The sequence below is a fragment of the Pan troglodytes genome, chromosome 15 (genome assembly GCF_028858775.2).
Source record: "Pan troglodytes isolate AG18354 chromosome 15, NHGRI_mPanTro3-v2.0_pri, whole genome shotgun sequence".
Lineage (NCBI taxonomy): Eukaryota > Metazoa > Chordata > Mammalia > Primates > Hominidae > Pan > Pan troglodytes.
In genome coordinates, this window is record NC_072413.2 from 57,841,660 (window position 1) to 57,868,423 (window position 26,764).

Consider the following 26,764-nt stretch of genomic DNA (forward strand, 5'->3'; position numbering starts at 1 on the left):
TTGTTGCTGTTTTGTTTTGCTCATGTGGGCTCATATAAGTTTTAGCTAAAGGTGTAAAACCCCAATATTTAAAATGTGTGTCATTTTCTAGTCATTCACAGGACTTGGTGCAAAACAATTATCTGCTTTCTATCATAAAATCATGGAATCCTGACAAAAGGAATACAAAAAATATTTGAAGTGATCAAGTTCGACTTCCCACTTAAAAAATATGCCTCCTTCTAAACCTCCCTGGTAAGTGATCATGAAGTCTCTGCTTGGACCCTTCCAGTGATGGAGAACGCCCTGCTTCATGCTACATGCTTTTTGGAATAGCTCTAACACCTGAACCCACAGCCTTTCCTGCATATGAAGAGACTGCAGAGGAAGCTGGCACAGATTGCCCAGCCCAGCAGTCAGGAAGTGGGCCCAGGGCCCGAATTTGTTTACAAATCCCACGTGAAGACTTTTAGCCAGGCCACTCTGCTGGAGACCTGAAATAATTTTTCTCACCAGGCCCAAACCTGCTTCTAAGCCCCACTTCATTAGAGCCTCTTTCATCTTAGCAACCACTTTCATCTTTCATCTTTCATCTGAGTAATGGCTCAGATTTTGAAGGCCTAGAGTTGAAGAGACCATAAAGTCTTCCTCTCCACAAACTAATGAAACATCAATTCACCATTATTATGCCTTTTATCTACAGAAAAGTAGGATCTAACTTGTAATGGTCACCACCTGAATGTAGCATCCCCTTTTTGAGGGCAGAGCATCCAGGTGAACTGCTAGGTGCTAAGAAGGAAGAGTTGTTAATGGCAATTGTGTCAAACTAATCTCAGCACAAACTACTGCATTTTATTATATCAATTCTCAAGATAATTGAATGCTGTATCAAGGACATTCATCCAATTAATTTTTAAAATGTTAACAGAATTCATTTATCATCAGATAGTTTTAATCATAACTGTCAAGAATTGTTTTATTTTTTAAGTTAGCATGCTAGAGTTTTAAAAGAAATTCAAAGTGATATAACATATGAAGGTTTTTGCTGATTATTCTTATAACTCATATAAATAGGAGCAAGAATTTACACTGTAATTGATTTAAGATTGGCCATATGAGTCATACATAAAAGATCCAAATCCTGCTTCTAAAGGCTTTGAATAGTCATTGATTCTGTGAACTTTGAAAGTTTTTGAAAATGTGCTATGATCCCAATATGGTATTAAGACTATTTTATGTAACCAAAGAAAAAAATACACCACTAAATTATAAAACTCTGGTGCTTATATGCTTGGCTGTCTGCAAGGAATTATAGAGACTATTGGAGACACAACCTCTACCTCAAGGGAATTTCTGCCTAGACAAGGAAATCAAACATTAATTCACTTGATACAGTACGAAGTCCATGTACACAAATCATCACTGATGAAAGGATAGGAAGGACTCCAAATCCTTAGCTATCTATTTCAATAGTCCCCACCCCCCGGGAAGAATATGTGGTTTACTTTCCTGAAAATGCACATTTGTTACCAGCTATAACTTGAACCCCAATATCTCATCCCCCTCATCAACTTAGCAGGAAGTTGCTGGAAGACTCCTTTTCTATATGTAGTTTATGGCCTTGGTTGGAAACAATAGAATTATGCAAATTAGTTGTCACCCCTACTTAGATTAACCAAATCATAGTTCAATACCCTGCTATATATTCAATAGGCCATTAGATCATAAAGCTAATCTAAGAAGGTATATAAAGTGTTTATCACAGTACCTGCCTGCCTAGCACTAGGTGCTAAATACACGTCAACTTCTTTCACTTTTATCTATTTCCTCTCTTTTCCTTAACTACTCCCTGTTCCCCAAAGTATAGAGTACATTTTCATATTTGAGCATGGTAAAAGAAAAACCAATTAACTCCCTGATATTGCTATCTAAACACTGCATTTGCAAATCTCCAGGCTAGTCATGCAGAAGAGAAAAAGTATATAAACACACCCCTATATCTGAGGGAAAACCCTCAGCTAAATTCTTCTCCATTTAGATAAAGTTAATATGAGTCTTTTGGAAAATCCCCAGACCGAGGAAGGAACATTTCAGCCCACAGGCCTGACTCAGCCCACTGCTTGATTTCATTCAGCTGGGGGTGAGAAAGCTTTGGGTGGCCCTGTACAGAACCCCAAGAATGGCTCCTACTCCTGAGCCCCAGGGGCCTGCTGGAGTCACCCCACTTATAGAAGTTTCTCCTGGTTTAAGGATCTAAGCAATCATAAACATGTGAATTACAATTTCTAAGGGAAGTAAAGCCAAGAACTCCCACTCTCACTTACTCCAGGTTCTAGAATTTAGCCAAGTCTTCTTAACTACTTCTCTTTTCCTCTTCTTCATAAATCCATTCCTTTTTTTACTTTTGCTTCCTCAAAGGGCTTCCCCCTCTCTGTGTACTTCTCTGTTAACTCTCTTTCCTGTTTTCTGAATTCCTCCACTTCCTCTTCCTTTTTGTCTATTTGTGTCCATTCCAGGGGCCAAGCCTCTCCTTTCACCGCCACCTCTTCCCAGCCCCATTGCTCCTCTCTTCACCCTCACTTCTGCTTCTGGTGTCTCTTCTCCTGTCTCTTCAGTTGACACTCATTACTTTCTTCCTCTTTGCAAAGTAAAGCTGAATTCCATGTCCTGGCTTTGTTGTCTTGTAGGACAGTTCTATTTTCCCTTATGTTATACAGGTGCTCCTCAACTTATAATGGGGTTACATCCTCATAAACCAGTCATAAATTAAAAATATCATATGTTGAAAATACAATGTATCTCAAACATTATAGCTTAGCCTCATCTATCTGAAATATGCTCAGAACATTTACATTAGTCTGCAGTTAGGAAAAATAATCTAACACAAAGCCTATTTTATAATAAAGTGTGGAAGACCTCATGTAATTTATTGAGTACTGTGCTGAAAGTGAAAGACAGAATGGTTGTATGGGTACACAAAGTACAGTTTCTACTGAATGCATATTGCTTTTGCACCATTATAAAGTTAAAAATCTTAAGCTATTTTAAATTGGGGACCATATACATTTCGAAGACAGAAAGCCAGGGAGTATAATAAAGAGAGCATGAGACTCAGGTGTCAGAGATATGGCTTTGGCCTTGCTCAGAATCTACAAATGTAAAAATGGGGGTCACTCAATAAATGACGTCAGTGTTCCATCCATTCTAAACCACTTGAACGAGGTTAGTGGTTATTATGCAAATAAACAACAATTGATAGAGAATACAATAAAAATAGCAAATATTTATATAGTCCGTACTATGTCTCAAACACTGTTCCAAGCACTTCAAAGAAGCTCACTGAATCCTCAAACCATCACATGGGCACTAAGAATGTGCAAAGGGGGTGGGATCATGGGTAGGTTTTTTTCTCTTACAAAAGTTTCTTTTATCACTATTTTTACAATTTTAAAACAAGGCTGTGGAGTTGAGCATTTCTATTTCACTAAGAAAGTTGACTGAATTTTCAGTTTTATTTATATACAGTTGTCTACTGATTGTTTTCCCCCTGCAGTGCAGGGTTATTCATAGAAAAAACAAAAACAAAAAAACTCCAGGCTGTTGTGATCAACCTATGTACCAACTTTCCCTTTTCTAAACAGAAAATAATGCTTCCAAAGATTCATATTGACGTGATAATACATGGAGCATATCATTCAATATCTTTCAATAAATGCTGTGTGACATTTTCACACACATGATCACAGTGGAAACATAATCATTACTGTTAGGAAACACAATCATTATGTGTTAAATAATACACTTAAAGGTTGACCTTGATGTCTTCTGTCTGGCAGAATGGCAGAGAATTTCATTTTAACAGATTGTTAAAGACTCCTTTTAGAAACCAATGCTCCTGGGAGTTATTATACCACATAGGGGTTAAATAAGCACAGAGCAGATTACTATACTTAAAAAATAAAAGCAACACAAACAGCCTTAACAGCACATTCACTTTCAAAACAGGGGATGTCTGGGGCTTATTTCTCTAGAAAGTATATTACTTCTCTTCTTGAAAATATGATTTTTTTTGTTCCTTAATGTTATTCATAAGAATAAACCAATTTGGCCAGGCGTGGTGGCTCACGCCTGTAATCCGAGCACTTTGGGAGGCCAAGGCAGACAGATCACAAGGTCAAAAGATCGAGACCATCCTCGCCAACATGGTGAAACCCTGTCTCTACTAAATACAAAAAATTAGCTGGGTGTGGTGGCAAGCGCCTGTAGTCCCAGCTATTCGGGAGGCTGAGGCAAGGGAATCGCTTGAACCTGGGAGGTGGAGGTTGCAGTGAGCCAAGATTGTGCCACTGAACTCCAGCCTGGCAACAGAGCAAGACACCGTCTCAAAAAAAAAAAAAAAAAAAAAAAAGAATAAACCAATTCTTATTTCTGAGAATTGATATGCAAACATCCAAACTGTAAACAGAACTGCTCGGTTTTAAAATACTGTACAATTTCTAGAAAGCAGTATTAGGCATTTGCTCTTTCCAGACTTTTGGTAAAATAGGAACAGTTCTCTAACACCACGGATTCAATTTAAAATAAACTCACAGAAGTTCAATTCTGGTAATTCAAACATAATGGGCTGCAATTTACTCTTGTATTATCTATAATAAAAGGTTTTCTAAACAAATTGATAGTATAGTAAGTAGTGGCCACTCCAAATTTTCTAAGTATAATGGCACATAGGGGCTACAATCTAGTTAGAGAAGTCAGTTGACTTATTTTGAAGCTGCATTTGCATGAGAAGCACTCTGATTTTACTTTGATGGTATGTTCATATATAAATAAAAGTAGAGCAGACTTTTTAAAATATCATATGCACACTTTACATAAAATTGAGATAAAAATTGATTTTCCACATTGAAGAATACATATTTATTTAGGGTGGCATTAGATGACTGATGGAGATTTTTAGAGGGAGAATTAACATCTTCTCCTAGTCCCACCCCCAAGCATTTCCTAATAATAATGGTAAAAGACTGTTGCCTAATCTACTTAAAATACCATTTGGTTCCAAAAACGTTGGCAGCGACTGAAGTGTACACAGACTCAGTAAATATACAAATGATGACGCATCACTTATCTGGGCAATGAAGATTCACATAGACCCATCATTAAGCCCTTCTCAGAGGCTGAGATTAGCTACTGTCTACTGGTAGAGCCATGACTGGAATCCAATATGGAATCTCCAAATCCTCTCTCTTTCTCTCATTTCTCCATAGCCAATCTGGAAAGAGTATGGCTTAGTAGTCCTCTGAGAGCCACAAATTCAGTTAGAGTATATTCTTGAAATTAATACAACAAAATTTATGGAATGCAGATCTTTTGCCTGATTTAGACTGCTCTTCCTCATAGTCTGACCATATTGTTATTTTACTGAATTTATTTATATATTCTTACTATGTATTTGCGTCATCTATCCAACTTCCTACTTTGTGTCTGTGTACATATATATATTAAACGCTTAATAAATATTTGTTGAATAAAGGATGATTGAGTGAGATTTTATTGAACCATAAAACTATTGCCCCTGTGTAAACAGTGATCTCTATGAGAGTATCTGGAATCATTGATTTCTAAGAGTTAGAAAGTTATTTCATTTCCCCATCCATAAAAGACTTCTGAAAAATTCCAGAATTTGTGGGTATTTGTACAGATTTTCCAGTGGGGGTCTGTGATCATGAAACGATTTTTTAAATTACTAATCTAATGTATCTCCTCTATTATAACCCCTCTGTCACAGGCATGATCAACCCAACTCTGCTACATATCTCCAGTAACAAAAAACTCACTACCATATGAGGAAGTCTAGGCTATTTTCATAGCTCTGATGAATACTGAGCTCTAATTCTCTCCCTGTAACTTCTGACTGACCACAGATCCATCCGCCAGTCACATAAACATGCCCAGACCCTATGCCACTTGACAACCCTTCATGTATTTTTAGACAGCTGTCATAACCCATCCTATCTTCTTTTAAGCAGTCTGTAAATCCTCAGCTCTTTCAACCAGAGGCAAGATTTCTACTATGACTTCTACCCCGGCATTCAGTGCACCCAGAACTCTGCCCAGACCTTCACATGTTCCAACCTTCCCATCTTAAGGGTTGAAACAAGTATTCCCAGCTCTCTCCTACTTGTTTTGGGCATCTCGAGTTAACGAGACTTAACAGTTATCATGTCAGGGACAGCTGCTTCACTCTACTGACTTAAAGTGAACTTAAAGTTAACAAAAAATCCCTGTTTTTTCTCTATTTATGTTGCAGTTCCACCATGCATGGCCCTCCCATTCTATCCATGCAGTTAGTTTGGGGATTCTATTGCAGGGTTTTGCAATTATCCCTATTAAACTTTTTTTTTTTTTTTTTTGAGACGGAGTCTTGCTCTGTCGCCCAGGCTGGAGTGCAGAGGTGCAATCTCGGCTCACTGCAACCTCCGCCTCCTGGGTTCAAGCCATTCTCCTGCTTCAGCCTCACAAGTAGCTGGGACTATAGGCATGAGCCACCACCTCCGGCTAATTTTTGTATTTTTAGTAGAGACAAGGTTTCCCTATGTTGGCTGGTCTTGAACTCCTGACCTCAGGTGATCCGCCCACCTCGGCCTCCCAAAGTGCAGGATTACAGGCGTGAGCCACCACACCCAGCCAAACTTTTACTTTTTAAATGCAATTAATTGTTGCTTTTGGCTGAGGTTCTTAAGGATTCTCAAGTTCTGTCAACTCAAGTTTTAGCCACCGTCTTCCCCATTCAGATTTATGCTCACTGTAGTTCAGATAGGTTTTCATGCAAGCTAATTCCTTATTTAATATGCAACTTTTACTGCACAGATCATAAAATAGATGCTGTGGCCAGGCGCGGTGGCTCACACCTGTAATCCCAGCACTTTGGGAAGCCAAGGCGGGCAGATCATAAGGTCAGGAGATCAAGACCATCCTAGGCAACATGGTGAAACCCCATCTCTACTAAAAACACAAAAATTAGCTGGGTGTGGTGGCACCTGCCTGTAATCCCAGCTACTCGGGAGGCTGAGGCATGAGAATCGCTTGAACCCAGGAGGTGGAGGTTGCAGTGAGCCAAGATCATGCCACTGCACTCCAGCCTGGAGACAGAGCAAGACTGCGTCTCAAAAAAAAAAAAAAAAAAAAAAAATAGATGCTGCACAAGAAAAGCCTAAAATAGGCAACAGAGTGAAATAATTAAGAGCATGAACCCTAGATCCAGACTGCCAAGGTTCATCAAATCTGGATGCTTCACTTACTAGCTATATGATCATAGGTAAGTCACTCAATCTCTCTCTATCTCAGTTTGCTTACTTGTAAAATGGGGAAAATAACCATACCAACTTTATTGAGATTAAGGATAGGATTAAATGTAAACAGCCCAGAACACATTGTAAGTGTTATAGAAATGCTTGTTTCATAAGTAACTTAGCTTATGTGTGCATATAAGTACAGATCAGAAATCAGTAAGTACTGTAAATGTGGAAAACATCTCAACAACTAAAAGTAGTACTATATGGTTATTTTCCCTGAAGCCCCCATCTGGACCAATATGGCTTAGATTTTGTGCATTTAGCAAACATGAGGCAATACACCTGTCAGTCTGTTTTCACTGTACCCTATTAATATGAATACTCAATGAACATTTGAAAAAGGGAACATGTCGTCTAAACGTTCCTGTGCTGCAGAGAACAGGGATTTTATTATTTATCCCCTTTTATTTTCTGTTTTCTTTCTGTTGTTGAGATTGGTCATTTCTATTGTTTCTCTTCAAATTCACTAACACTTTCTTCTTTCCTCTTCACTCTGCTGTCGAGCCCACCTACTGAGGCTTTTATAAAAATTATCTCGATTACTGTGTTTCTTCTAAAATTTCCATTTAGTTCTTTATAGCTTTTATTTCTTTGGTGAGACTTCTTTTTCTTTGCTGGGACTTTCTATTTCTTTGCTGGGGACTCTCTATTTTATTATTTATTTCAAGTGTGTTTGTAATTGTTTGTTGAATAATTTTTGTGATGGCTACATTAAAATCCTTCTCAGATAATTCTACCATCTGTGTTAATATGGTGTCGATTGTCTTTTGTCATTCAAGTTCATATCCTACTGGTTCTTGTAATTTTCCATTAAAATCTGGACAGTTTTGGTATTATGTCTTGAGACTATATATCTTGCTTAAATAGAAGTCCAGGTTTTCCACTCAGTCTCATCATTGAGCAGTGATGAAACTCCTGATTCTCCTCTAGGCTTCCTCTAACACCACATTAGCTGGCAGGTGAATTAAGTGCCAAAGCCTTACTAGTGCTGGGTGTCTCTTACATCCTCAGAAAGGTGGAAGTCTAGCCTCCCTCCTTGGCTTTTGTGGTGGGCATGGAGATGGGACCTCAGTTTATTTCATGGTGTTTGGCTGGATAGAGTGATTACTGTCTAAAAGTTTTCTATCCTGCTAGGATGCCATTTTCTGGTCCTTTCGCTAGAAACAGCAGGCTTTTTTTGTGGGTGTTTTTTGTCTGTGCCCATTGGCATTTCCTGCTTGTTGGCTTCTCCAGTATCCAGCCTGAGATATAGGATGAAAACAGAAAACCCCGAGAACTCACTGCTGTGTCCTTCCACAGGTCCCATGATCTCTAGTAAGACTGTCTTCTTCTCTTCATTCACCTTTCAGAGTCCCTTTCTATTTATTTTATATGTAATGTCCAGGATTTTTAGCTGTATTTAGCAGAAGGGATAGAGACTCCATCTTTCTAGAGCAATCAGGTTTTTATATAAGACTTTAATCTACTGAGTTATAAGACTAGCCTGCAGATTCCCACAAGCCCACAGGGCCAGTTGATTTAGCCCTGTACTGGGGGGTAGCAGGAGCTAGCTTTCGCTGTGCTGCCTTCTCTGGTAAGAGAAGCAGCCTCTTCCAGACCAACTCCCACACATACCTGGGACAGCTTCCTAGGCTTATTGCCCTTCCACTGAATAGGAGAATCAGAATAGATTCCATCTGCTGTCCTCCCTCATTCCAGCTGATCCCCATGGGCACACCTCAGCCCTGTACTCACAGATCACTCATCAGGACATGGGAAACGCAGCAGATCACCACTCCAACTGCCCTCCTCCAAAATGTCTTCCCATGTGGATTACCAAAACTGACTTCTCTCCACCCCCAATCCTTCCTTGCTCTCCTGCGCTTCCCCATTGCTATTTGGCTGAGGTCCAGCTTGGCACAGCAAGCATTTTATAGTAAAACATCTAAGGTTGAGGTTCATTCTCAATCTTCATTCTCTATGGCATCTGACACTACTGACCAGGCTTCCTATTAATAGTACCTTATAGATACAGAGTTATCTGCCATTTCCATGCATCTTCTTGCGTTATCCCATTTTATCTTCACATAACCCTGTAAGATAGCCAGAACAGTACTATGCTCATGCTATGTCATATATGAAGAAACTGATACATAAAGCAGTCATATGTCTTGCCCACATTGACATGATATTAGGTACCAAAGCCAAGACTAGATAAATCTGATTTCTCAGTCAGGGCTCATTCTGTACCACGTCATCTTGGCTTTTGTGATACTATAATAACAGGAGTACCTGTAGTTACCATATGATTGCCAGGCACTCCACAAGACCTAATACCATATATACCTAACTATAGAATCTGAGGCTCAGGGAGCTTAAAGCTAAAGCTTTAAGCTTTTTTAAATGAGGGGCAAGGAGTATTTGCTCTGTCCCTGGTCCTCTGTCCTTTCCATACTACATAATCTCTATGGCTTCTCTTCTAATTTTCTAAATCCATATCAACAATCCTGTTTTCACCTACAAAATCCATTTCTTTATCTACGGTTGCCAAGTAGAAATTTCCATTCAAATGGCTTGTCATTATTTCAAGCCTCATATGACTAAAAGTGAATTCATTATGCTCTCTCCTCTAGCCAGTTCCCCCTCCCACCTTCTATAGCATAACATTCTCCCAGCCATAGGGCACAAAACTGTAGTCATTTTTGATTTATTCCTCCCCTCGTCCCCAGATAATGTCTGTTAGTCACAAAGTCCTGTTGACTGTTCTTGTGAAGCCTCTCATCTTTCTTCCCATGTACCTCCCTCTTTATTCCCATGGTTACTTATTAAAGGCCCTGAAATTGATGTTACTGGGTTGGCTTTCTTCCAGCAAAACTCGCAGGTTTTAGAATTATCCTCATTGAATTCATCTTCTATTCTACTGTCAGACTAATCTTTCTTAACATAGCTCTGTGATATTACTTGCCTTACATGTAAGCCTGCAAAGATCCCAGAATCCATAGGAAAGGAGACTAGAGTTCTGAGTAGCCCTCAAGCCCTCCAGAATCTTCCTTCTCCTCATCTGGATAAGCTATGAAACTAGGCTCATCATTGCTCACTTCCTTGTCATCATCCCCATACTCAGACTGCCTTTCTGCTCACTTCTGCCCCCTTCCAATTCTATCCATCCTTCAAGAGACCAGGTACATTGGAACCCATACAGTCATGAAATTCGTGTCACACATATAGCTTGTACCATCCATCCAAGCAACAAGCTGCATGCTGACCTGAGTTATTCATCTTTGCTTTGTGGGAGTTGGCCATATCTCCCAACTGGATGGTAATACGCCCAGGAGGAAATGGGGAAAGGGTACATGCCTCATGCTCCTCTATTCCCCACGTCTCCTACAAAATGCCAAGCATGAGCAGGAAAGCCAATAAATCAGTGCTTCTTACAGCTTTAACATGCACCTGGTAGGCTTGCTTCCCTAGGATGAGGTCTGTGGTCACTCCATGTGATGTTGGAGCAGGTAGTTTATAGACCATATTTTGAGAAGCCCTGATTTTGTCAGAGTGAGTTGAAAAATTCATGCCAAAGGCAAACACGACATTGTTTTCTATTCCTTTGCTTGTCAACTAGATCAGGAATCATTCAAATACACATAATTTTCTGTTGTTCAAGAGTAGTTTTTTTTTTTTAGAAAGCCAAAGATTTGCTATGCATAAAACAAAATTCTAGGAATTTTGGAGAATGTGAGCATCAACAAATTTTCCAAACTCAGAAAGCAAGAATTTGGTCTATAACAGATTTTACAAAAAATCTCATGCAATAGATGAATTAGAAAAGGCATTTGGGGATTGGACACGGAAATTAGAATGGAGAATTCTTCCAGCTAAAAATTTAATTCATTAAGCAACCCAGGAAACATGGTTTTCCAATGAATAATCTTCCATAAATATACAGATGGTGAGGCAGAGAAAGAAGGAAAGGATCGTATGATGCTTTTAGCATTACAAAATTATTTAATGAATTTCCAAAACACTTTAAAATATGTTGAATATTTATGAAACTAGATTCAGTAAAAAATGAAGAAGATAGTTCAGCAAAAAGAATAAAAGAGATACTTGCAGATAACATATTTTATATTTATGTTAATAATCCAAAACTGGATAAAATTATGTAGTTCTTAAGAAGTAAATATGTCACATTATGGAGTTTTCTTGACAAGGGAGAACTAGAGGAGGATTTTTAAAAGGCCACAAGTCTGTGAAGAGCACATTTTAAGTAGGCAATTTGGGGTAACTATGGTTTTTGTGATGGACACAGTTTCCAGTTTCATTAGTATGTGGTTCATTTTTGAGAAATATGGAATAATTTTAAAATAATGATATGGCTTGACTGTGTCCCCACCCAAATCTCATCTTGAATTCCCACGTGTTGTGGGACAGACCCAGTGGGAGGTAATTGAATCATGGGGCAGGTCTTTCCCATCCTGTTCTCGTGATAGCAAGATCTGATGGTATTATAAAAGGGAGTTTCCCTGCCCAATCTCTCTCTTTGCCTACTGCCATCCATGTAAGACATGACTTGCTCCTCCTTGCTTTCCACCATGATTGTGAGGCTTCTCCAGCCATATGGAACTGTAAGTCCATTAAACCTCTTTCTTTTGTAAATTGCCCAGTCTCAGGTATGTCTTTATCAGCATTATGAAAGCTGACTAATATAGTAAATTGATACCAGTAAAGTGGGGTGCTGCTGAAAAGATACTGGAAAACATGAAAAGATACTGAAAAGACACAACTTTGGAAGTGGGTAACAGGCAGAGATTGGAACAGTTTGGAGGACTCAGAAGAAGACAGAAAAATGTGGGAAAGTTTGGAACTTCCTAGAGACTTGTTAAACGGCTTTGACCAAAAGCTTGATAGCAATATGGACAATAAGGTCCAGAATGAGGTGGTCTCGGATGGAAATGAGGAACTTGCTGGGAACTGGAGCAAAGGTAACTCTTGTTATGCTTTAGCAAAGAGACTGGCAACATTTTGCCCTTGCCCTAGAGATTTGTGGAACTTCAAACTTGAGAGAGATGATTTACGGTATCTGGCAGAAGAAACTTCTAAGCAGCAAAGCATTCAAGATGTGACTAGGGTGCTGTTAAAGGCAGTCAGTTTCATAAGGGAAACAGAGCATAAAAGTTCGGAAAATTTGTAGCCTAATAATGTGATAGAAAACCCAATTTTCTGAGGACAAATTCAAGTCAGCAGCAGAGATTTGCATAAGTAACAAGGAGCCAAATGTGAATCCCCAAGACAAAGGGGAAAATGTCTCCAGGGCATGTCAGAGGTCTTCACAGTAGCCCCTCCCATCACAGGCCCCAAGGCCTAGGAGAAAATTATTTCATGGGTGAGTCCAGGGTCCCGTGCTGTACGCAGCCTAGGGACTTGGTGCCCTGCTTCTCAGCCACTCCAGCCATGGCTGAAAGGGGACAACAAGCTGAAGCTCTGGCTTCAGAGGGTGCAAACCCCAAGCCTTGGCATCTTCCATGTGGTATTGAGCCTTCCAGTTCACAGAAATCAAGAATTGAGGTTTGGGAACCTCCACCTAGATTTCAGAGGATGTATGCAAGCACCTGGATGTCCAGGCAGAAGTTTGCTGCAGGGGTGGGGCTCTCAGGGAGAATCTTTGCTAGGGCAGTGCAAAAGAGAAATGTAGGGTCAGAGCCCCACACAGGCTCCCTACTGGTGTACCACATAGTGGAGCTGTGAGAAGAGGGCCACTGTCCTTCAGACCCCAGAACAGTAGATCCATCGACAGCTTGCACCATGTGCCTGGAAAAGCCACAGGCACTCAATGCCAGCCTATGAAAGGAGCCAGGAGGGAGGCTGTACCCTGAAAAGCCACAGGGGCAGAGCTTCCCAAGACCACGGGAACCCACCTCCTGCATCAGTGTGACCTGGATGCCCAAGATCATGGGAACCCACCTCCTGCATCAGTGAGACACGGAGTCAAAGGAGATCATTTTGAAGCTTTAAGATTTGACTGCCCTGCTGGATTTCAGACATGCATGGGGACTGTAGCCCCTTTGTTTTGGCCAATTTCTCCCATTTAGAATGGCTATATTTACCCAATGCCTGTACCCCCACTGTATCTAGGAAGTAACTAAGTTGCTTTTGATTTTACAGGCTTATAGGCAGAAGAGACTTGCCTTGTCTCAGATGAGACACTGGACTATAAAATTTTGAGTTAATACTGCAACGAGTTAAGACTTTGAGGGACTGTTGGGAAGGCATGATTGGTTTTGAAATGTAAGGACATGAGATTTGGGAGGGGCCAGGGGCAGAATGATATGGTTTGGCTGTGTCCCCACCCAAATTTCATCTTGAATTCCCACGTGTTATGTGAGGAACCCAGCAGGAGGTAATTGAATCATGGGGCAGGTCTTTTCCACGCTGTTCTCATGATAGTGAATAAGTCTCACAAGATCTGATGGTATTATAAGGGGGATTTTCCCTGCCCAATCTCTCTCTTTGCCTGCTGCCATCCATGTAAGACACGACTTGCTCCTCCTTGCCTTCTGCCATGATTGTGAGGCCTCTCCAACCATATGGAACTGCAAGTTGATTAAACCTTTTTCTTTGTAAATTGCCCAGTCTCGGGTATCTCTTAATCAGCAGTGTGAAAATGGACTAATACAAGTAACAATGTAACAATAACAATGTCAAGTTAGGGGCACTGTTGTCTTTTAGGAAGATATAAACATCTTAGTGTAACTAATGACTTCCTTTCTGCTTTTCCCACATTAAAATGGCAACCTGGCTTTTGCTTGAACATCACTAACTGGGAGAGAATCTGTCTTTTCTGATCAGTTCTAATTATTAGAACATTTTCTTTCATTCAGAAGAAATCTACTTCTCCACATCACTAGTCCTAATTTTGCTCTGTGAAATCAGCTGGGTCAAGTCTTCTTCCTTTGCCTCATGAAAGTTCTTCTAGTATTTAACATTCAGATCTTCATTCTTTTCTTTTGGATAAAAATTCTTAATTTCTTTAACTATCTCTCAAATGGCATGTTTTCCAAAAGCCTCCCAATTGCCCTGCTCTCACCGTATTATAGCTCGTCAATGTCTCTCAAAACATGGCACCTACCCTTTAGTATGAGACTCCAAATTTGGCCTGCCTAGAACAGAATCTAGGGGAGCTATTACCTCGTATAATGTGCACCTGAGACTTTCTATTAATACTATCTGAAATTACGTAAGATATTTTAGTAATTTCACCATACCACTAGCTCATATTTAGCTAATTACAAAATTCCCAACCCCCACCATGAACTATTTTAAGTTGCATCTCCTACGTTCTATACATATTAAATAGAATTTTCAGAACTTATAGTCAAGATTTTACATTTATAATGTTACAGGCCACTGTTCTTCCTTCCCCCTAAAAGCCCCTAGGCAGAATCCTAGGCCATTATGTCCCTTCCTAAAGATATCCATTAGCGTCTGGTTTACTGTAATTCCCAGGATCTGTCATGGTTCATTGTGATGTCAGTAATCATGTAGGTGACTGTTTCACTCCTATTTTCACCTTTCTTCTGGACTCCTCCAATGACCTTGTCATCCACTCCATCTCAGTTTTCCACTGCTTCTCAGTAATAGTACCCCTCCTACTATCTACCTCAAACACCCCAGCTACCAAATCATCATCTCTTATCCTTTCATCTCCCTTACTCTAGTATCATTACTCCAGCAACCCTGCCAGCATATACAATCCACTGCTTATGTCATCTTTTTACTATGCTTCATTCCTCCTCAGCAGATTCCAAGACCAAGCATCTATATACTGCCTTGCATATATCCTCAAATCCATTGCCCATCTGTTCCCACTGGGATCACTGGAAAACAAAAATCAATCCAACTAACCCTGCACTCTAAACCAAAAACAAGATAACATATACAGTGATTGGTCTCACTTTAAGCTCTAAGTGAGCCCCAAGGGCTACTCAGTGTTCCCTCAGTTTGCCCTAGTCCTTTCACTCTCTCATTTTCCCAAACGACAATTTTATACCTTCTCCCCTCTTCTCAAACTTTCAACAATTCCACTCCTGCCTTCACTCTGTTGACCCTGCTTCCTATTTCATTGATAAAATAGAAGCAGTTAATGGAAAACTTCCACCTGTTCTCAGCCCCATCTCCAACCACTCCCTGCAGGTGTGCCCTCTCCTCTGTCTTTCCTCCATTATAGCCATGAACTGTCCTCACCTTTATCCAATATCAGCCCTTGTCTGTGTGCTGGATCCATCCCTGCTTACTCATTCGAGACACAGTTTCAGGAAATGCCCCCACCTCCCGCAACACCAATCTTTCCCTGACTACTGCATCATTTACATCATCTTGCAAATATGCCTTAATATTCTCCATAGTAAAAAAAAATACTTTCCCTTCTTTTCATCTCACTCTCCATACAGTTACCTCTTATTCAGTTTCCTTTATAACAAAACTCCCCCAAAGAGTCAAGTCTACAAATACCATCTCTTATTTTCTCCCCTCTCATTTGCTCTAAAACCATTTCAACCGAGATGTTTTTCCCGGCACTTTGAATGACTTCCTCATTGTCAAATCCAGTGGCTGGCTCTCAGTCTCTATCTTAACCACAAGCAGCATTTGACGGAATCAATCATTCTATTCCTCTTGACATATATTTATCTTTTCTTCTGGAGTCTCTTTCAGTTTTCCTACTCCGTCGCCCACTTTTACTCAGTTTTCTTTGAAAGACCTCTGAATATTTGAGTGACCCAGGACTCCTTGACCTCATCACTGTCAACACTCACTCCCTTGGTGATCTCATCTCTACACCAACAACTCCCAATGTATATAAGCAGATCAGATCACTCCCCAGCCCCACTCTACACTGCTTACTTGACATCTCCACTTGGACACCAAACAGACATTCAAAAATTAACATGTGTAAAACCAAACTCCTGGTTTTTCCCTAAAACTTGCTCTTCCTAAAGTCTTGCCAACCCCAGCTAATAACAACTCCATTCTTGTGTTTACTCAGGCCAAAAATCATGGCATGTCCCTTGTGTTCTTTCTAACACATTATATACATTCAGAATATATCTAGAATCCAACCACTTTTCACCTCTTCCAATGCTGTTACTCTGGTGCAAGCCACCATGATTTCTTTCTCAGATTATTGCAATGGCCTACTAGTAGGTCACTCTTGCTCCACACCAACCACCACCACCCCCATGTTAGATTCTCAACGCAGTGACTAGAGTGAGTCACATTAAACTTAAAACTGAACTCTAAATATGTTCCTTCTCTATTTAACACCTCTCCCATTCCTGTGGCTCTCATCACACTCAGAGTAATATTTAAAGCTGTTACAAGGGCCTATAGGACCTAATCTATCCACTCCTCTCTACCGCTGACCCTTTGCTCATCCCCTATCATTCTCCCCTTGCTTACTCCACCTCACTGCTCTTCCTGTGGTTCCTTCAATGTGCTAGGCACACTCCCACCCAGGGCCTTTGCGAAGGATATTCCCTCTGCCCAAAATGTTCTTCTCTCAGACATCTTCAAGACTGTTGTGTCACTTCCTTCAAGTCTGTGCTTTAAAGATACCTTATCAAAGAGGTCTTCTTTGACTATCCCTCTCATTCCCATTACTCTGTTTTGACCTTTTTCACAATACTTAATCATCCCTTGATATAGATGTTCTGGTCTCTGTTACCCTTCCTTACTCTCTCCCCTTGCCCCCACCAAGAAAAAAAAGTATACTTTATGGATGAGAGGCTTTTATCTGTCCTTTTCTGTACTATAATCCTCAGTGCTTAGACAAAGCCTGACATATAGCAAGAGTTCAATAAATAGTAGTATAATCATAAGTAATGCTCTCTTGCTGAAACTAATTACAATGGTTACCTCTGGAGAGGGGCAATGGATTGTTGAAAGGTAAGGTGTGAAGACTTCCTTTTCTTTGCTTACCCTTTTGTACCTTTTAGATTTAATACCATGTGTATGTATTTTCTACCCACCCCCAATTTTTAAATTGGGACAAAAATAATTTTAATAAACAGATTTATCTTGTTGCTTTTGAATAAACATTAAAATCAAGATTTTTTTCATCGCAATGCTACCCTGTAGCATATCAGCCATCCTTTGAAATTTTGTGCAGTTTATAAATTAAAGAGCATGCTTTCTATATCTTTATGTCAGTTGAGCGTTTTGCAGAGTTCCTAGACATAGGAAGGGCTACACACATGCTGGTAATTCAAAATCTGAAAAAGAGGGAAATAATGTTGTACAGGCATTATCTTTTAGTGAACTAGAGGGAATTTCTGAACAATATATTCATTCTTTTCTAAGGGTCTATGAATATTTAGCATAATAACACATTCTTAGATTCTACCAGCAGTCAGTGTCAAATATATTGGTTTATAAGTTTTAAGAATCCACCATTTTCCCCTTTTTGAAAATCACTTATCAATTTCAGCTTTTCTAGCCCTAGTCTTATTCTCCAAAGATACTGGGAATGAATTTAAAGCTGCTCAGCACACTCATTCAATTCCATGAGATGTAAAGTAGTTGGATGTGAAGAACTGATCTCATCAAAGTAGTAATACAAGATTTTACCTTCTGTTTACTTATCCTGGGATCCCAGTATCTCTTTCTGTATGTTTCAATTTTCCAACTTAAGAATCACTGTCCATTTTAAATTAGGGAGCTCAAATAAGAATTGAGAGGCCCTTCCCTCCCTTTTCTCATACCCTATCACTACAGCATCTTCCACAAACAGTGGGCCTCTCTGGCTCACACTCTTCTCACTGTTCTCTTTGCCCTCAAATATTACTTAACCAAACAAAACTGGTTGTCTTTCATTTTTGGACCATGTTCTTTACAATGACTTTAGCCTAGAGCATTCCTATGTAGATACGTTTGTCTCTTGAAATGTCTTTTATTTTCACTGCCCTCTAAATTTTCCAGCATCGTTTTCAAAACTCCCTTAGTCACCACTGAAATAATCTAATTGTTGAATAAAATCACAACTAACTAATCCAAAGATCTTGATGTAACATTTAGCCAGTTATTTCTTTGAAGATGTAGAGAATGAGATAGACGATAGAAATAAAGGGAGAGAAAGATTTTGTTTTTCACAGCTAGACAAAAAGACAGATTTTGTCTTTCACAGTCTGAGCAAGCTGTGCTCATATTTACTTATCCTGTGTTGATCTCAGAAAACTAACTCATACCCTTGTGCCCATGGGGTTAGATTATTATAATTCCCTTCTAGCCAAGCTTCCAGCAATAACTTGGGAATGAAAAAAATGAAAAATAACACAAAAGGAACTATTTGGCTAAATTAAATACTGTGAATCAGAAAGGTGCACATGTTTTAGGAAGTCATGACTGACCTGTGTTTAGCACAGATCCTTACACAAAGGAGGCATTTAACATAAGTCTACTAAATTGAATTGAACCGCAATGGTTTCTCACTTTACAAAAGATAATAAAAGCTTTCTGTAATCCTTGCAATCCATGCTCCCAGGGATAGACAATAAAATGGGCAAGATAACCAATAACGCTTCTCTCAACCCTCAGAATCATAAGGAGAGCCTATGAGCAGGGCAATGAGCAGGGTGGTTTTCTTGGAACAGTAAGTTCATGAAGGGAAAGTTAACCTGAAAGCCTTTATAATATTTATCAATGTATTTTAAAAGTATGTAAGCATCTCTAAATTTAATTTAACCTAATTTGAATTCCCTATATTAAAGAACATATATTGTACTTACTTCCAGAAATGGTATTGATTGTATCCAGAGGATATGCCCAGAGAAATAAATTGCATTAGTTTTCCAAACTCTTTTATTCATCTTATATGTTTCTTTAAAGATATTAATAGCACAGTGTAATGCCCCTTACCATTTCAATAGAACTGTAGTTTTCTCAAAAGAAAGAAGATTGAAATTTATACCTTCTGAAGGGGATTACCTGGAAATGACTCCAGATAAAAAATGTCCACACATCTGTCAAACACATCCAAAAGTGAAGACAGTTAATCTAGCCTCCAAATGGAATTTAGAAGATGTTTTTCCAATACAGCATCACATTTAGCATTTGAAAAATGAGGACATATAAACAATATGGTCCATGTAAAGTAAATTGGAAAATGCTTTTTGTAATTATCTTGAAATTTAAGTCAAATTATTTATAAATTGATATCACTGCAGCAAATCATATTGGACTGATTTTTCCTGACCATTCTCCATCATGTTCTTGATTTTGCTTTCCATATATTAAGCAGTCAATGAGTTAATTTCCAAAGCAGGCAATGAGTTAACCTCTATTTCATTTTGTTCAGATGTTCTATTTAAAATTCTTTCTTTAAACAAAGGACCATTCTTTTTTCCTTTTGTTATTGTATGCTCCTTTTGAATAGTTTCCAGTAATAAAATAACTGATCATGAAAAAACAAAACAGTTGCTCTTAACATTCTTTGTATAAAGTTATTAGATGATGGCACTTTTATGATTAACAACGCTAACATGTCGTAGCCTACCTACGGTGTATTAAATGTTCCCTTGTCAACACACATAATTTCACATGTCCATTATCAATTTAGACATGAAGTTGTAACTTTAGAAGAAAGTGTTATTTTGATGAGACTATTTCCACGCCACAAAAGGGACAGAAGCAATGAGAATACCTGAAAATCGAGGATTGATGGAGTTTTATGGTGCAGTTTTAATAATGTTTAAACATATATTCATTCCAGGACACTGCTGAGACATATTTTTGGAAATGTTCCTGGGATAATTTTAATTACCATCAATGTATAAAAATAAATAACAGAATATCTGTCCAGATGGCATGATTGGTGATGTTTTTCAGAAAAACAGTTATTAAAACATCAATATCTGTCTTATATTTCCATCTAAAAGAGAAACAAAATCTGTTTACAGTGCATCACACCCAAAGTCTAAGTTACTTCTTAGTTTGAGTTGAGTCCCAAAAAGCACCACTCTTTTAAAAAAATAAAGCACTCTTCTGCCATGTGGGGACACAGTGAAAAGACAGCTGTGTGTGGACCAGGAAGCAGACCCTGACCAGACACCAAATCTACCTTGATCTTAGATTTCTCAGCTTCTAGCACTGTGAGAAAATAAATTTCTGTTTATAAGCCAAAAAAAAGTAAATTAAGAAATACAGTGTAAAGTAGTGTGCTTAATAGGCGTCTCTGACACAATTGAGGGCTCACCTGCTAACTTTGCTTATAGCAATAGAACTGCCAAAATAACAGACCAGGAAGCTGGACAAGATTTGTTTGGAATTTTAAGATCTAGTTATTTATTTATACAGCATTTCTGGCATTTGAGTCTCTTATAGCAGCACATCCAGTCTACTTAATAAGAAACACAGAGATTTAAGACATTAACCAATCAACAACTATATCAGAAATTCCTTCTAGCCACAATCATAAACTAAAAAATTCTATATAAATATGCAAAATATGTGCTCCTTCCATCTTTCTTCATTCTTCTCCTATCCAAACGTAGTATCACGTTTGATTTTATTACTATATTTGTTGCCTAGGATAGAAAACCCCAAACACATTCAACAAAGCAAGGTATTTCTATAATAATCATACTAAAAATGCAAAATGCATTGTTATTTACTACAGCCACCTTTCTGTAACAATGCACTGTACATTTTGAAATTGCTAAAAGAGTAAATTTTAAACGCTTTTACCACAAAAAAAAGTACATGAGATGATGGATTTGTTAGCTAATCATTTGACAATGCAGACATATATCAAAACATCACACTGTACCCCACAAATATATATTCTAAGCATTTCCTATATAATAACTTTTGTGGATATGTTACTGAGCATGGGGCACTTAGCTTCCTTTTTCTAGTTCACATAATCTTAGTGGCACTAATAGGAGGTGGGTAATGTTTCATAAAGAAACAATTTACTTTGATTACAGTGGATAAAGATTCTGAACTATGAGCAGTCTATCCTCAACAAAGAATGGTAAAGACAAAAACTACCTTCCTTTGTCTATTATCATTTGCCATCTTCTTTTGCAATTATAAAGAGTTTTGTTTTCACTTGGATGCAGAAGTTGAAAGAGAGACTGAGCAGCCATTCTTAGATTTAAATCCTCCCCCACCCCTAGGGATATAATAATTAATATATAACCTTTGGCGTTTGGCGTTGGGGCTTTTGAGTACTTTTCTTTCTTTTTCTTTTTTCTTATATAGGCTCTCCACTTTTTCTCTTCCTTTCAGGATACTGACAATTTTTATTCAACGCATTCTCCAAACCTCTTTTCCCCAGCTCAGATCTTCTGTACCAGGGCAGTTAATTATGATTACCTTAGCCATTCCACATAACCCTTTAGAGAAGCTTACGAAAAGGGGTTTCTTTAAATCAACCACCAAGAGCACACACACCAGTCCCACTCCCCTTCCCCTCCTCTGGGAGCACCCCCCACCCCAGGCCTTCTAGCTCTACATTGCCAAAACTACACAACTCCCACTCCACCATAGCAAAGCTTTCTCAGGAAACAGCACCACACAGCATCCCCTTTCCTCTCCCTGGAAACAGCGTAAACCAGGCTGGCAGCCTCAAAGCGCGCTTCCTGGATCCTTTGACCAGGATGCGCCAGGGGCCTGGGCTCCCGCTGGACACCGGCGCGCTCAGACTTTGAATAGGGCGTCAGGCGAAGAAAGGCCAAACCCAGGGCAATTTCCGGGGTGGGGGGGGCGGCTTAGACTGCTGGTAAACTGTACCACGTCCACTCACCACCACCCAAGCCCTCCAACCCACAGCCAGGCCCGCCGCACTTAGGACTTCAAGTTTCAATGCTCCCTGAAAGGTGGGGCCATCCGGGCAGCGGCGAAATACAGGTTTTGGGCGGGGGCAGCCACAGCACCCAACCCTCTTGCAAAGCTGTGCCTCCCGAATTAGGGACAAACTCCCTGGGATTTGTTTTCTGCGGGAGAAAAGGCGGAGGGATGTGGGGGGAGTAAGGTGTGGTGGCGATTCGTGGAGGGCAAGGGTAAGGGGCAGTTACAGCCACATCTCTGCCCCGGACAGAGCCGGGTCCAGGGGCCGCGGGCCTGCCCGCCGCTGGGTTATCAGCATCTCCTGTAGCCGGCGCGCACACTGCGCGCAAACACGCCCCCCAAAATCCCCACAACCTGTCAAACGGGCCCTACAGCTCGGAGCCCCCTGGCAAGAGGGAGAAACTTGTACCGACTCGCCAGCAGCCAGAATGCTGCTGTTTGCCGATGAGAACAATTTTTAAAGCGGAAATAATCATGATAATGAAATAAAAGGATCAAAAGCATCTTGACTTGTTCTGAGCCTTTGGGAAAAATAAAATTGTTTTGTTTTCTACCAGCCCGCGAATATTCCCAGTCGCCCGTGGCGACGCGGGGGTGGGGTTGGCGCTCAAGGCAGAAAGCGCGAGGCAGGTACCCAGGAGAGCCGCGCAGAAGGGGACTGACTGGGGGGCCCTGGTCCCCGACGCCATTTGAGGGGCAGCGGCGCCCGCCTTACCTGTGGATGCAGTTTCCATGGCAACGGGCGACTGCCGGGCGGGGCCCGAGCCGGCTTCCCGCGACGCCGCTTCCCGGGCCCTGGCGCCCAACCCCGGGCTGGGCTCCCCAGCCTGCGGCGCCGGCGTGGCCCCTTTCGGCGTCACCGCTTCGTCCTCCCCCTCCCCCCGGTCCCTGAGCCACTGGGACCCGGGGCCGGCCAGCGGCAGCAGCTCGTCCTGCGGATCCCCCGGCGCGGCCATGGCTGGCAGTCCCCCGGCGCGGCGACGGCGGCTTGGCTGGGCCGAGTCTCGGTGGCTGTGCGGGCGCTCCCTGCTGCTGTCCCCGGAGGGACTCGGCGCTCAGGGAGGCTGCGGTGTCTCAGCGTCGCCGCCGCCTCTGCTGCAACTCCGCCGAGCCGCTGCCTGCCGCTCTTCCCGCTTCAGCTCCTCCTTCTCCCCCCTCCTCTTCCTCCGGCCCCGCCGCGGCCGCTGCCTGCGCTCCTCCTCCTACTCCACTCGCTGCTGCCGCCGCTGCTTCGCTACTCCCAATCCTGTTATTACGCAGGTGAAAATGGCCTGCTTGGTCCGGGTCCTCCTGAGCACGTCAGCCCCCAACCTGCAAATGGCAGGCCCCGGTTAGGGGATGTGCCAAATCCACTCGAATCTTCCTCTCGTTTGGGGAGGAATAAAAAGGAAGAACCAGCAAGTAGCAGCAGCCACCAGCAGCGTCGCCTTCCCAACTGAGAAAGTTAAGCCCCGACTGGTGTCCTGGGTCCCGAGGCAAAGAGGGAAAGCTAGAGAACTCAGGGCCACAGTTCTGAGAGTGACCAGTATGAGTTGTGGAGGGGACACAGGTCTGAATGGGGAAGGGGTGGAGATGGGTTCTGATGGCAGATGGAGACCAGGGAAGCTGTAACCCCGAGGTTAAATCCTGCGTTTCCAGAATGGGCCTGAAAATAGTGGAGTAAAGAAATGAGTTATCAGGACAGCCTCCAAAAAAAGCTTAACAGATCTCACCCTGACCAGCCCTGAGGGCAAACAGGATGTCAATAGGCAAGGACAAAAGCTGTACATTTGCTTTCAGAAACACTGAGCCAAGGCCATCCTAATCATAAGCTGTCTGTGCAGTCTGTTGTATTTCAGAAGTTGGACATTCCATGAAGCTTGCATCTTTTTCTTTACAGTTCACTGTGATAAAATGGAAGATAGTCAGCAAATAAACCCAAACTCAGAGGAGGAAAGTGACTTGCCTTATCATGTGTTGTGCCCATACGAAGACCCATCTTTTCAAATGTCTTGTGTTTTATTGGTTCCCAAGTTGTTTATATAATAAAATAATGTGCCTTTAAAAACTAAGATTCACCACAACACACAGGGTGAAGGAATAGGTTTTTCTGCTGTTTCTTCTCTAGGAAAGGTGGGCGCAGACAGTACAGCACACACTGTGAGACTGTGGGACTCTTGGCCACCATGCGCATCTTGAGGATTTCATACCTGTCCATTGGTATATTCAAAGGCCAACAACTTCAGGTCCATTCAGGTGCTCCTCAATAATGCTAAAATGAAAAAGCCCAGAGTCTGCCTAATCTTTTGTTCTGCTAGTGCACTAATGTTCAAAAGATGACAATAAATTAGAGAAAAATCATTCACTAAACAATAAATATGGCCTCCTGAAGCCAGATATCCCTGGAAATCTGATGGTCACCAAAATTTTACATTTTTGATATACTCAAAATTATGGCTCATGATGGAAATATTCACTATCTAGATTGTGGTTATAGCTTCACAGGTGCAAACATATGTCAAAACTTATTGTTTACTGTAAATATGAACAATTTCATGTGTTGTCAGTTATAACTCAATAAATCTATAAAAATAATCTCATCCAAAAACAAAATAATTGGTTATCATGAATCATAATGATTTTTAAATATCTTTCCATGGGAAAACAAGAGTGTATTTAAAAAACCGTTAAGTTGAAAAGCTTATTCCACTGCTGTATTTCCATGGAGCTTAATCCTGTCTTGTAATTACACGGCACTTGTAAGTTTTTTCAAATCTATTACTTAGTATTCCCTAAAGCATCAGAAATACTAGATGGGAATTTCTCATGGTTTTATTACTGATAACAAGACAAGAACATAGACAATTCTAATGATATAACCTTAAAGTGGTTATTGATGAATACTAATATTTGAGAATTGCCATGCAAAGGAGTTACATACAAAATAATATGAAGTATATTCTTTTGTTTCTCTGAGAAACATAAATGAAAGTCATCATTAAACAACTGGGAGACCTAAGCAAGCCTCTGTGTTTCCTTATGATTAATAGATAGGAAGTTTGGGGATATGATTTTAATTATTTGTCAATTTCTTTCATACTAATCAATACTCTCATTGAGAATGTGTGAAGGAAATAGCCAGTTAAATCTATTTAGAGTGTAGTTGTTAAAGGAAATTGAACATTATTGACAGTTCCATTTTGATAAAGTATTCTATTTTACACTGCTGAAAAGAGATGAGCACAAGATTTCAGTGTTAGCAATTTTCATTACTAACTTTCCTTATTAGACTCCACCTTTGGATGTATAAAAATTATCTATTTGGGGGAAGAAATTTTCAGGTTTATGCTATGACTTGAAATGATTCATGTTTATTAATATTATTTATTTTGCACCGCTCTGAACTGACAAAGCTTGACTAATTTGAAGATTTATGGGCAAAACACACAGTCGGCAATGGGATTCTGGGGCTTACATAGTTGCTCTAAGTTACGAATTACTCTAAAATGCTTTTCAGACACAGAGAAAATAGGATTGTCACTTTTAAAAGGTTCTTAGCAAGAAGAGTTGAGACAAAAGAACTGTCACATTTTGTTTTCAGCTTTTGTTTTTTGGAAAAGAAGTTTTGTTCATCATTTGAAAAGAAGGAATGAGGAGCATTTATTTAGCACTAGCTTCTTAACTTAGTCTAAACCATATATCATGGGGAAACAGGGTGTGGGGACATGCAGGAAGAGCGCCACAAGTAACAAGCTTTAACCAAGATGAAATTCTTTCCAGCCTCAATATTAAAGTTACCTAACATCTCTACAACCCAAGTTCCTCAACTGTCACCTGGAGATTTTTTTTTTAATTTTTGTGGGTGGGTACATAGTAGGTGTATATATTTATGGGGTATATGAGATATTTTAATACAGGCATACAATGAATAATAATCATATCATTGTAAATAAGGTATCCATCACCTCAAGCATTTATCCTTTCTTTGTGTTACAAACAATCCGATTATAATCTTTTTGTTGTTTTGAAATATAAAATAAATTATTGTTGACTGTAGGTGCCCCATTGTGCTAGTGAATACTAGATCTTATTCACTCGTATCTAACTATATTTTTATATCTACCATTAACTGTCCCACCTCCGTGCCCCTCAGGCCCCTGCCAGCCTCCCAGCACTACACTTCTTGGCCTCTGGGAAACCCTTCTACTCTCTATCTCCATGAATTCAACTGTTTTAATTTTAATTTACCACAAATAAGTGAGAACATAAGAAGTTTGTCTTTCTGTGCTTGGCTTATATCACTTAACAGATGTCCTCCAGTTCCATCCATGTTGTGCAAATGACAGGATCTCATTCTTTTTTATGACTGAATAATAGTCCATTGTGTATATGTACCACATTTTCTTTATCCATTTGTCTCTTGATGAACACATGGGTTGCTTCCAAATCTTGGCTAGTGTGAATAATATAGTGCTGTGATAAACGTTGGAGTGCAGATATCTCTTCAATATACTTTTGCTTTCTTTTGGGTATATACCCAACAAACAAACAAAAACAAGAAAACATTGAAACATTGGGGAAACTCTCCAGGATATTGGTTTGGGCAAACATTTCTAGAGTAATGCCCCATAAGCACA

The 26,764-nt window shown here is 40.2% G+C and overlaps 1 protein-coding gene across 1 annotated transcript in view; it reads right to left on the reverse strand.

The window, feature by feature from the left end:
- The window catches only part of RTN1 (reticulon 1), a 274,771-nt gene extending 251,667 nt beyond the window's left edge, over positions 1 to 23,104 (reverse strand). Inside the window, 1 exon segment of the mRNA NM_001034121.1 lies at positions 22,864 to 23,104. Coding sequence (NP_001029293.1) covers positions 22,864 to 23,104 — 241 coding nt within the window.
- Between the last annotated feature and the right edge of the window lie 3,660 nt (positions 23,105 to 26,764).